A 12,966-nucleotide genomic window follows, 5' to 3' on the forward strand; every position below is an offset into this window, starting at 1 on the left:
AAAAAAAAATAAAGGTGGAATATAAATAAATAAGAGAATGAATCTTTTTTTCTCCATCTGTGAGATTACCTCACCCATAAGGATTTTCTATGCAGTCATGCAATAGTGTCAATAAGAGCATCAGATAGTGAGAAAGGTCTTAACCCAAGAGTGAGAGATATTGATGGTGATGAAACAATGAATGTACCAATTTCTCCTTACATACTAAACATGAAAGAAAAATCTCCAACTCTTAAGAATCAACCTAATGATCAAGAAATTTAGCCTCATGACTCATTATCTGACCACTGACTCTCAGAAGTAGTGTTTGGGGAAGGCCCCAACACACTGATCCCACCTGGTCCCTGGGAGAATTCTGCCTCCAGCTCATCAGTTCTGCCGTCTGTTGGCATCTTAGAACGTTGGAGATGTTACTTTGCACTCAAGTCTTTTGAGTATATGGAATCCAAATTTCTAAACTGTCCTTCAAATGAGTTTTGAGATTTAGACATCCTGAATTCTGTGATATTTGGATCCATCTCATTGGCTTTCCAGGGGCCCTGATAAAACTCCCAAGAGTCTTTGCAAAACTGTTATCTTTTTGGATCTTCCAACCACATATATGTGCTTATGTGCGCACACACACACACACACACACTTTCTATGTTATATACCAGTTAATTTATGTTCAAAGATGCCAACAGATGGCAGAACTGATGAGTTACAAGCTCTGACATGTTCTTCAGCATCTGTTCTTTCACTTCAATTGATAGCAAGTTGCTTTGAGAAAATATTGTGTTTCTATTATTTGTGAAATGTAAGCTTGCAATGAGCACTCATCAATGCACACTGAGGCACTGAAAAGGTGCAGAGAAGAGCAACTAAGATGATTAGGAGACTGGGCTAGGGGAGATATGATAATAGTGTTCCAGTATTTGACGAGCTGCCACAAAGATGAGGGGGGCAAACTATTTTCCAAAGCACCGGAACGCAAGACAAGAACCAATGGATGGAAACTAATCAAGGAAAGAAGCAAGCTAGAACCAAGGAGAAATTTCCTAACAGTGAGAACAATTAACCAGTCAAATGACTTGCCTTCCAAAGTTGTGAATGCCTCATCATTGGAGGCTTTCAAGAAGAAATTGGACATCCATTTGTCTAAAACAATATAGACTTTCCTGTTCGAGCAGGGGGTTAGACTAAATGACCTACAAGGTCCCTTCCAACTCTGTTATTCTATTAATTGATTATTTAATTATTCTATTCTCACATTAAGCAATGTGCTGTGATTAATTTTTTTTACTGCCAAAGGAGACCCCTTCAATTGAAATTTTATAGATTTCTGATTTTAGGATTAGATTTGTTTTATATAACAATTTTATTAAACATTATGAATTCTGATACAGTAACTGGTTTGAGAATTGATCTGATGATGTAGATTCTTATGTTGAAATGACAGAAATAAAAGACACGCCTCAGCAGGCTTCCAGGCTCATGAAGACCTTGTGAAAGCATCAAGAAAACCTTGTTAAAGAAAACACAGAGCTTGAGGATGTGCGCGTCAGGAAGTGTGAACTTCTTGCCTTATCCACTATGCGCTGTTTCCTGCTTATGTAACCACATAAAACTAAGAAAACTATATAAACTTGCATTTGAGGTTCATCCAGCCTTACGGGGAGGACCCACTTTTGTCCAGGCCTAGAAAAACATGTGATAGGAAGAGAATTTGGATTCTACCTTTTTGTTCGTGCCAAGCCACACATGATTCCCTGCATAACAATTTCAGTTAAAAAGATAAAAACTAATGTAAACTAAAAAAAGAAAAAAAATAAAATACAGAAAAAAGAAAACAATAGAAAAGAAAGAGTAACAATAAAGAAAATGAAAAGAAATATATAATGCAATGACTTCTTCCTTCATCACAAATATAAACAATTTTCATAACTTCTCTAAAAATACAATAAATGATTTCTTTTTCCCATATCTAATCTCTTATCTATAAACAAAACCTTGTCATTCAATTCTGGTCAGCAAGTTACCAGAGATAAAAATCTATTTTAATTAACTTTGATCAAAGAAACCAAGTTTATATTGCTTCCTTTTGCTTTTAACAATCTTTGATCCCTTCAAATACTGTCCTAAAACTTGATTTCTTTTTTTTCATTGTCCCTCCTTACAAAATCTTTCAAACTTTTAAGAAATTTGTTTTGTAAATCCAATATAGGAAAGTTATCCAGTTATCCTCTTTTGATTTGTTATTTGTATATCCCTTTTAATTATTAAGACACCAGCTGGTTTCATTTGTATATCCAGCATCTTTTTTCATATCATTCTGTTGCAAAGGTTGGTAATAGCTAAAAAGTAATTAAGAAGCAATTTCTGAAAGTGATTAAGAAATTACTCTCAGCAACCTTATGTCCATATAGGCTGCATAAAGCAATGAGCTTGATTGAAATCTCTTGAACCCAGCGGTTCAACTCATGAACTGAGCACCACAGTTGTTAAGTGATTCACTGCAGCTGATAAGTTAGCAACCCAGTTGTGAAATGAATTTTACTTCCCCATTGACTTTGCTTACCAGAATGTCGCAAAAGGTAACCACGTGACCTTAGGAGACAGCAGTGGTCATAAGTATGAGTCAGTTGCCAAGCATCTAAATCTTGTTCAGAGGACCATGGGGCTGCTACAAAGGTTGTAAGTATGAAAAATGGTCACAAGTCACTTTTTTAGGGCTGTTGTAACTTTGAATGGTCACTAAATGAACTGTTGTAAGTCAAGGACTACCTGTATTAAAGAGTGAAAAATAAAATAAAACCATGAAATTATTTAATTTCTACATAATGTTTTCTCATAAATGTGGCTAACCTGAGGTAATAAATCCTTTTCTATTCTTTTCTGCTATTACTGATCCAGTGCTGGCAATAGTACAATAATCAAATGCCATCCGGCTATATATGCAGCTGAAGGAAATAAATCCTCCACTGCACTTAAAAGTTTTCCCTATGTTCTTGAGTTGTTTTGTCTACTTTAATCTGCCACATTTTGGCCAAGAGCCTGATGTTTTCATTCCCACTGACAAGCAAGGTCACAAGCGTATCAGGGATGGCACTAGGATCTCAGAGCCACAAGGGCTTCCCTGCCACCTTTCACTTCTGAACAACAGAACAGACCAAAAGGGGAATAATTTATTCTCTGCACTGAAATTAGGACTTTTGAGGCAAGAGGTATGGCTAGCCGGATGGAAATGAAATTTCTTCTACTTGTTCTGTTTTCACTTGATCGTAGCAGCTGCTCAGAAAGTGATCCAGAAGCCATCATTAATCTTGGCAGATCAGCTGAGAATTGCATCTTCTATGACAGCATTGCTCTGGGACTGCGAAGAGCTTAGATTAATCTCTTTTAAATGAAAACTTCATAAGCTGTCATTAATGAAAACTGGTCCTAATCTGCATATTAATTTGAATAAATCATCCCAACATGTTCCTCTGATGGTTCCTTGTGACTCTTGTTTAGTTTTCAGTGTATGAAAATGGAAGTAACTTTTAATTTCTCATTAATTCCACAGAGTGGCATACCAAAAGCATTCTAAAATAAATAACTGAATCAGAGAACAAGTAAATAACACATAGTATACTTACAAGAATAATTTTTTAAAAATTGAATTAATCAAGGTGGTCTACAAAATCACTGAATAATGACATCATTTAACACCAACCTCTGCAAAGAAAGGTAGTTAAGCCGGGGGTTGGGGTGGGGGAGAGGAGAGGAGAGGAGAGGAGAGGAGAGGAGACACACACACCCGCTGCAAATACTGGATCTGACCCTGAGCCCCAACTATGTCTAAAGAATCCCACAGAAAGGATCATATAGGTCAGGACAGCCAATCTCAAAGCTCCTGTTCCTACAAGTCCATCATTTCTCCCCAGTTTAGAGGGAGGCACTCGATGGGAGAACAAGTAACTGGATATAGTTTGTCCTGATGTTACCTAGTTTGGGTAATGAAACATCTGCGAGAAAACAACCAAGACCCATCGTAGTTTGTCCTGTTGGAAATCATCACCTTCTCGCACACAAGCTCATTACAGGCAGTTCCTGATACTCAACACATCAGGCAGTGGAGAGAAAAAAATGGAAATCAGAGATCAGTTTGCCAGGTTGAAAAAAACCCCACAAGAGCCCAGTCAGCCTAATTCCGTTGCTTGTGAGTTGCCGAAAGGTACACCATAAAGCAGCTCATTCTCTCTGAAGATGCCAGCCTGAAAACACCAGATGCTGGCCAAAGGTCAGACAAAAGAAATCCGGACTACAGCAATTCAGTTCAGATGTTCATTGATACCAGCCATTGAAGTTTACATCAGTATATTAAACAAAATTTCTCTTCAGGAACTGTTATTCTGTTAACTTACCACTACACAAAAAAAAAATCCTTACAATGTTCCAGCTGTCAGAATAAGGTATGGAATATTTACCCAGCAGGTCATAAAAAGGAGATTTTGCAAATGACACATAAGAGAAAAATGAGTTTAAATTCAGAAATGGAAGCGCTGAGACTGCCTGTAACCTTCCCAACCTATCATTTAAAGTGGTAAAGAGAGGCAATATTTTCATAGCTGTGCCTTCTTTGATTATATTTTGAAGTAATTTTCCCATCCATTTTGGAGCTTTTTAATACAGACAGGGTAAGAGAAAAGAGCTTAGAGGGAGGGAAACAACATAAAGAACCGGAATGGAGCAAGAAAAGAAATTAAATATTTTATCAATTTAGAATTTAGAGTCAGTTTGTAGGGGAGATGGACAGTGTAGAAATTAAACAAACAAATAAATGTATGCCAACATTACTCTGGTTCCCAAAATGCTCTCCCACTCCCTGAAAACTCATGGCAGTTTCCTATTATTTTGTAAAATATAATTGTCATATTAACCTTAGAAAAAGAATGATTTAAGTCATGCTCAACTCTTACTGGCTACATGAACAAATCTGTGGCAGCAATACAGAAGTGATTTGCCACTTGCCTGGGATTTCATTTTTACTTCTTAGTCTACTAGCCTACAGCCCTAGTATTCTCTGGAGGTCTGCCATCTAAGCAGTAATTCAGGCCAAGTATTTTCTTTTCTGAGATCAAGCAAGTCTGACAAAGTGCTGCCGTCTGCTGTAGGCACCAAATAAGCACATTTTTTAAAAAAGTAACACCTCTGCACAAAGTCAAAGGAAAGAAAGAAAAAAAGCTTCAGCCACACTGCAGATGTTCAGCTACTGTCAGTTACCAAACATTTTTGCTCTCTCCCTCCTTGTTATGTACCAATCTTTCCAAGTCTGATCTACTTCTAGTAGTGAGGACTTCAACTCCAAAATTTCATTATCAGCATCCCTATTATGGAGATTTATGGCTGCTAAATGAAGGCAGGCAAAACAATGGAAAGAAGAGGGCAATGGGCGAAAATACAACACTGAGACTTATTCTAGCTTAGAAGCCTTTCAAATAGTAAAAAAAGAAAGAAATCTGCAAAGGTTAAATTATCACAAATTGCAGATAGTCCTTGAGTCAATGGGGAAGCCAGATTCACTTTACAACCATGTTGCTAACTTAACTGTAGTGATTCACTTAGCAACCCTGACAAGAAAGGTCATAAATTGGAGAAAAGTCACTTAATAACTGTCTCACTTAGCAACAGAAATTTTGGGCTCAATTGTGATCATTCAATCAAGCGCTACCATTATTAGCACATCTAAAAGAAAACTTAGATTGTCACTGAATGGCATTGTTGAGGGGGTCACAATCAAAAAAGGCTACTGCAATTAAGTTCCGCTTTCCAGCAATTCAGTATTTGCTTAATTACTATGAAAGCTACACTTACTGTTCTTACAGCTATAGCAACTGCACTTGTGAGTGGAAGATAAACATTTTTGTGATATTATTACTTGGAAAGAGAACAATTCATTTATGGAACCATGCCAGGTTGAGACTAATCTAGAAACAGTCCCAAACTACAAATTAGGCCCTCCAAAAGAAGACAAATGACACATGAGAGCAGATGGACTGACCAGATAATTTACCAACAGCAAGTAAAAAAAATTGCATTTCAACTCATCTCAGTGCACAACAATGAATTTGTTACTATTTCTTACAAAGTTTACTTCAGAACTGGAAAGACAGAGCCTGATGTAGTGAAAACTAGGAGTAATCTCAAGCCTCTCCTTTAGAAGATACCGGTAGGTAATATAATTTGAAGTATTTTAATTTAGGAAAAAATGACCATGGGGAATTCCATAAAAGTGTGTAAAGTGATGCATGCACAACAGTCATTTGACTATTATTGGGTAAGTTTTATAAATAAATAAAATATAGTCAGATGCTACATTTCCTCTTCTAATATTAGAATACGTGGATCATCCAAGGAGGCTTAGAAAGTAGAACCACAGAACTTTTGATAACTCAAGATTTCAGGAGACACAACTGAGGCATTTCCATACCCATTAGTCTAGACTAGCAGCCCCCAACCTTTTGGGCACCAGGAATTGGTTCTGTGTAGAGGTTTTTCTGCAAACCAAGGGGGCATAATTTTGTGTGCTCCATCCCTCGGAAGGAGCTTCGCTTGTTTGCGCAGACCAGTTTCTGGCATGCTGCAGTCCAGTGCCAGTACAAGGACCGGAGGTAAGAGCTATTATGTACTTGACCCTTAGAAAATTGTTGTATGCATAGACTTTGCTTAACTGTGTTTGATATTTACTATTTATTATTACATGACCTTCCATTCACTAGCCAGAGCGTTAACACTGGAAATTTAAGATTTTTTTTATAAAGCAACGTTTTTGCATGGTATACAAAGCTTTTATGATTTTTAATATTTTTAACAATTACATAGTGGTTTTATATAACTATTTTGTATTTATTTTAGTGGATTGTTTACTGCCTAGAGTAATTTTCCATGAGATGGGCAGTCAGAATCTTCTCTCCATACAGTGCTTTGAAAGGCATGCCTTCTCCTAGTGCTTCTCAAATATGACAAACTTTCTTGATGAGGGTAAAAGTGGAGAGTGCAAAAGTTGGCTTGAAACTCAACCTTAAAAAAACTAAGACCATGGTATCCAGCCCCATCACTTCCTACCAAATAGAAGGGGAAGAAATGGAAACAGTGACATATTTTATTTTCTTGGCTTCCAAGATCTCTGCAGCCATGGTGCCTCCAGCCATGAAATTAAAACAAGCTTGCTCCTTGGGAGGAAAGCTATGGTAAACTTAGACAGCATAATAAAAAGCAGAGAATCTTACCAATAAATGTCCATAGAGTCAAAGCTATGGTTTTCCCAGATGTAATGTATGGCTGTGAGAGCTGGAAAACTGAGCACCAAAAGAACTGACGCTTTTGAATTGTGGTACTTGGACTTCAAGGAGAGCAAATCAGTCAGTGCTAAAGGAAACCAACCGATTGTCCTTTGGAAGGACAGATACATAAGTTGAAGCTCCAATACTTTGGCCACCAAATGAGAAGAGAGGACTCATTGGAAAAAGACCCTGATGTTGGTCAAGATAGAAGGCAAAAGGAGAAGAGGACAGCAGAGGATGAGATGGCTAGATAGTATCACAGACTCAACAAACATGTATTTGGGGAAACCCTGAATTTAGGAATAATTTGGGAACTCCGAAAACATGAATTTGGGAAGACCGTGGAGGACAGGGGCGCCTGGTGTGCTGTGTGGTCCATGGGATCACGAAGAGTCGGATACACAACCTGGCGACTGAACAAGCAACTGAGACTTCAACACCCAGAATCCCCCCATCCAGTTTATGAAATCAAAGCATCTTTAAATTGACAAATTTGAGAGACAGGGTACCGCATAGCAGGCCATGCAGAGACTCACTCTCTCCAAAAAGAGTAGAATGAGACAAGGTTTCCAACCCAGGGTAGGGATGCAATCACCACAACAATAGTCCCGCCTATTAGTATTAGTACTGTGTTTCCCCGAAAATAAGAGCCTGTCTTATATTTTTTTGAACCCTGAAATAAGTGCTGGGCCTTATTGCCATGCGCTCAAAAGCCCGATTGGGCTTATTATCAGGGGATGTCTTATTGGGGTTATTATCAGGGGATGTCTTATTGGGGAAAACAGGGTAGCAGTGTTGTGGAATGATGAGACCAAACAACATTCCTGGGTCAGCCAGAGACAGTTTTATTGCGCAAGGTTCAGAGCCAGTTTTGTACCTGAAGCTTTGAGCAACCAAAGAACTCTGATGAAGACTTCCGGTTGGCACCGCAGGCTTCATGGACGGTCTCCTTAGACAGCCAGCCCTGCGACTTCATAAAAGCCACTTTGACAGCGCAAATCGGCTGTCTGGCGGCTAAAAAACCTCCCCTTTGGGAGAAGAAGGAGAGGAGAGCCAGTGGGTGAGAGTTGAGCTCCCCAAAAGTCCTCTGGAATAATTCCAGAGGCTTGGAGGGTGAGAGCTCCCCAGTCAGCCCGCCAAGAAGCTCCGAATCCGGGACAACTCTGTGCAAACAGAGCTAGAAGCCGCGACCAATCCTGCTGTCAAAAGTGAGTTTGATTGATTACAAGCGCAGGCAGAGCGGAAACAGGAGAACAAGCCGTAAAGCTTAACTCTGGACTTACATTGTTTCAAATTGAATTTCTTTGAGCTGGAGTCAGAAGCGAAAGTGCTTATTGAGAACTTTCTGTGAGAGTGGATTAAAGCTGCTGGAATTGAGAGCTTGTGGAGAAGAGACTATTTTGCTTGATAAATTAGAGACTATAATTTACAAACTTTTCAAAATTGTTCAAGGGACTCTGTGGCTTTGAAAGGAAAAAAGATCTTTTTTAAAAAAAAATGGCTTCTAAACAAGTTAAGCCAAGAGTTGTTAAAGGAGGGGGAGGTTCTCCAGTTGTGTCAGTGGTGACACAGAAAGCACAACTTCCGGCTGATTCACAGTCAGGAGGCTGCTCTTAATGATTTCAAAGAATTTATGAAAGAAGCCATGAATAATCAAGCTACAGCAATGAAAGAAGCTATGAATAATCAAGCTACAGCAATGAATAACTTAACAGTACTTGTGGAAGGGAAATTAAAGAAAGTTGAGGAGGATATAAAGTCAATTAAATAAGTCGTTGCAATAAAGCAAATTTACTCCTCAATTGTTTCTACTGGGTATAATGACGGATTGTACAGTATTAGAGACTAAACTGATTTTGAATTTAATATCAGCAGCTAGGCTGTTGGTAGCGCAATATTGGAAGAAGGACTCTTTGCCTACTATTGAAGAATGGACACTGAAAGTAGCGAATTTAGCGGAAATGGCGAAAATTTCAGCATATTTGAAGGACTATACACAAGAAAGATACATATTGGAATGGAGAAAATGGATTGATTATATTCAAAATAAGTATCAGACAAGAAAATATCAAATAGTTTATGAATGAATGTTAAACTTCAGAAGTATTATCTTATCAATAGTGGAGTTAAGGTTTCGGGGGGGGGGGGGGAATTTGGCAGTTTAAGAATAGTTAGGTTAATTTAGCATATGATTGTTAAACAGAAATACCCTGTATTTTGTTCTGGGAAGTCTGGGTGGGTGGGTGGGATGGGAGGGGGGAACGGGTGTGGGGGTGGAGGGGAGGGAACTGGGGGGGAATTTTCTTTGTAAAACTTTTCAATAAAAAAAAAGAACTCTCATGAACAGTTTTTATACATTTCTAAGACAAAGGATTCGGTGAGATCATGCATTTCCCATATATGGGTAACATGAGATCATACATTCTCCACATATGGCCAACACACACCTGTCATATGATAATTGACACACTTCCTAATTAATAAACCATTAGTAAACCATTATTTTTAGTTTATAAAATTATCTTAGCTACACAACTTTTCTTAAGTGCTTGTAGTTGTTAATGGGAGAGTTACTGCTGTCCTTGGGTAAGTTTATTGGATTAACTCTTTGTAACATATAGGTCTTTGTGTCATTCACAGTGAGGTCACTCAGATGTTTTCCATATGGCTGTCCTTCCGTGACATCTAGGTTTCATCAGAAGATATATTACCACTTAATGAAGTTTAACTGTTAATGTAATTTCCAACAAGCACTTTCCTCTCTTAATGTGAATAGAGAGGTTCTCTCAGAGTTCATGTATCTAAGCACGTCTTCCCCTTATAATAATGTGAATAGAGAGGGTCCTTTAGAGCTCATATATCTGACTCTGTATGATTCCTTTCTTTTATCCACATTAGTAGCAGTAGTAGTAGTGCTGCAGAGGTCTTCAAACTTGGCAGCTTTAAGACTTCAACTCCCAGAATTCTCCAGCCAGCATACCTTCAGCTCCAGGTATGCTGGCTGGAGAATTCTGGGAGTTGAAGTCCACAAGTCTTAAAGCTGCCGAGTTTGGGGACCCCTGTACTAGAGTATCGTTAGATCCCACAATCGGTTGCGCGCGCTTTCAGCCTCTTTCCCCCCGCCCCACCCCCCCGCCCCCACCGCGCGCTAAAATACTCCTCGCAAGCCTCGGGCCTTACTCGAGTATCCCAGCATGCACCAGACCGGTAGCGTCTCCGTCGCTGCTCCTTTTCGTCGCTTCTATTTCCTCCGGCGGCCCACAATCCTACGCGTGCCGACACCGCCGACACCCCCGTCTCCCCGCCGCCCTTAAAGCCGCAAAATGGCGGACACAATGAGCCGGAATTGCCGCCCCCGCCTCCTCCTTCTCGCAGCGTGAGTGGAATCCGCCCGAGGGCAAAATCGCTTCGCTCCTTCGCCGGCTCGGCTTTCTTTTCCCGCCTTTCCCGTCCCCCACTCCCCCGCCGCAGGCTTAGTCCTGCCCGACCGACTCCGCTTCACCTCTCAGCCTTGTCCGGCGCGCAGGCCCCGCTGGCTCCCTTTCCCCGTGACGGAGGCGGCGGAGGCGGCATGAAGCTGACGGACAACGTGCTGCGGAGCTTCCGCGTGGCCAAGGTGTTCCGCGAGAACTCGGACAAGATCAACTGCTTCGATTTCAGCCCCAATGGCGAGACCGTCATCTCCAGCAGCGACGACGACTCCATCGTGCTCTACGACTGCCAGGAGGGAAAGTGAGTGGCGGGGTTTGTGTGTGGGAGAGAGGATGCGAGGAGTTCTTCGCGGGAAAAAAAGAGGCCATGTACAGCAGGCCTTTGTGGATTGAGGGAGGCGGGACGTGGATCCCGAAGCAGAGAAGCGGCTTTTCTTTCCATCCATCCAAAGCCCAAGGCCACAAAGAGCGGCTCCTTTGAGCTTTTAAACGGTGTGTGGGGGGGAGGGGGAAGCGGGGGGTGGGTGGGGAGAGAGAGAGAGAGAGACGTTGCTTTTTTAGGTGGATGCTCAGGTGCATCTCTGAGGCTTTGCGTTGCAGGGACAAGGTCTGAAAGCAGAAGAAACCAGGGACAATTATTATTATTATTATTATTATTATTATTATTATTATTATTATTATTATTATTATCATCATCATCATCATCATCATCATCATCATCATCATCATCATCATCATCATCATCATCATCATCATTATCATTATTATCATCTCGCTCTGGAAAAAGATGTGCTTATAAGCCTTAAGTTAAACATACCCTTTTTAAACTCTTTTTTTTTAAAAAAAAAATTATTATAAACTGAAGACAAAAAAAAAACCCAAAAAGAAGACAATAACAAAACAAAATCACATACATAAAACTAGGGTTGATTCAACCCCCATATACATACAGTTCCTAAGTAACATCACATACCATCATACTACATCTTCGATTAAATTTTCCACATTGCATCTTACACTTGTTAATCTTCTTGCATCTAGTATTACCGTATATATATATTTAGCTTAGTATCAACAAATCTATATGCTTTCCTAACATCTACCTCATGGCATTTTTACTTCTATCCATTTGGACCATTTATCCCAGCTTTGGTTGAAAGTTGATTCTTGTCTATCTTTAAGAGTGTATGTTATTCCGCACACCACAAAAATTTTTTAATAATCATCTGCTCCGATGGTACTTCTTTCCCTTTCCAAAATTGCGCATATGCAATTCTAGCCGCAGTGGTAACATGTATAAAAAGGTGCCAGTCTATTTTTCTTATTCCCCCAGGATTTATTCCTAATAAGTAGACCTCTGGTCTCAGTTGAAATACTCTGGTTTCTCTTCAGATCGTATAAATCTTTCGCCTTTTACCCTTCTTAAACTCTTGTTCATGTTCGTATTCCGCTAAATTGGGATTTTAGTCATTCTAACCCAGAATGTATATTTTTAAATATATGAAAGGCACCTCCGTTTAAAACTTCTGTCCATCATTAGGAGGGTGCTGACTTTCAATTTTTGTAGCGGCTTTCATCGAGTCTTTCAGTTGTGTAGACTTGTAAATAAATAGAATGGTATAAAATATCAATGAGTCTCCTGTGGCAGCATCCCAAAAGCTCTCAAATCTAGGTCAGGACTGTCCTCTTAAATTTCTCACCATTGCAAGAAGTGTTATTTATTTTGTATTTGTATGTAAACTGCCCAGAGTCACTTAGCAAAATGGGCAGTGTGTGCATTTGGTAATCAAACGTAGGCTGTATCGGACAGTATTATACTGGTGGGGAACTTAGGTTACAGTTTGCAAGAATATTTATAGATATACTGTGAATAGTTTGAGACACTATTCAAAAACATATTCACTTTAGGATTAATAGTGAAGTATGAAGTGGCCTTAACTATGAGAGATGCTTGGTGCTCTCTGAGCTTGGTTATTTTCTTGCAGAAATTTCATTATCCAAAGTACTGTAGGTAACATCATTGGTGCTAGTAAGGAAAGGGGTTTGCTCTCAGTTTATATGCTAGTCTAGTGGCTTGCCCTGTCAGTGTTACTGGGAGTGATCTTGGTGATTATTCTTTTGGGATGTTTATTGTTAGCTTGCTTGACAGTTCCTTGATTGGAGTATTGTTTACTTCTTGACTGCAGGTCTGGTGTTAATCTTGGTATTAATCTATGCTCATCTGGGTTGTG

At 39.6% G+C, this 12,966-nt stretch overlaps 2 protein-coding genes across 5 annotated transcripts in view; one reads left to right on the forward strand and one right to left on the reverse strand.

Moving 5' to 3' along the window:
• GLYCTK (glycerate kinase) overlaps positions 1–11,250 on the reverse strand; it is a 25,456-nt gene extending 14,206 nt beyond the window's left edge. Inside the window, exons 1-2 of one of the 4 annotated variants that reach the window (XM_060688409.2) lie at positions 10,807–11,196; positions 2,558–2,763 (exon numbers count right to left, since the gene is read on the reverse strand). Coding sequence is in view for 1 of the 4 variants with exons in the window: in XM_087887720.1 (XP_087743846.1) it covers positions 7,251–7,432 (182 nt within the window). In the remaining 3 variants the exon portion in view is untranslated. Of the gene's footprint in view, positions 1–2,557; positions 2,764–7,250; positions 7,628–10,484 lie in introns of those variants that run through there. The other 3 variants (XM_060688408.2, XM_034439508.3, XM_087887720.1) reach the window with 3 other exon arrangements.
• WDR82 (WD repeat domain 82) overlaps positions 10,506–12,966 on the forward strand; it is a 19,628-nt gene continuing 17,167 nt past the window's right edge. Inside the window, exon 1 of the mRNA XM_034439522.3 lies at positions 10,506–11,036. Coding sequence (XP_034295413.1) covers positions 10,876–11,036 — 161 coding nt within the window. The 5' untranslated portion in view covers positions 10,506–10,875. The remainder of the gene's footprint in view (positions 11,037–12,966) is intronic.

The sequence above is a fragment of the Pantherophis guttatus genome, chromosome 2, assembly GCF_059756535.1.
Source record: "Pantherophis guttatus breed Tessera chromosome 2, ASM5975653v1, whole genome shotgun sequence".
NCBI classification, from domain to species: domain Eukaryota; kingdom Metazoa; phylum Chordata; class Lepidosauria; order Squamata; family Colubridae; genus Pantherophis; species Pantherophis guttatus.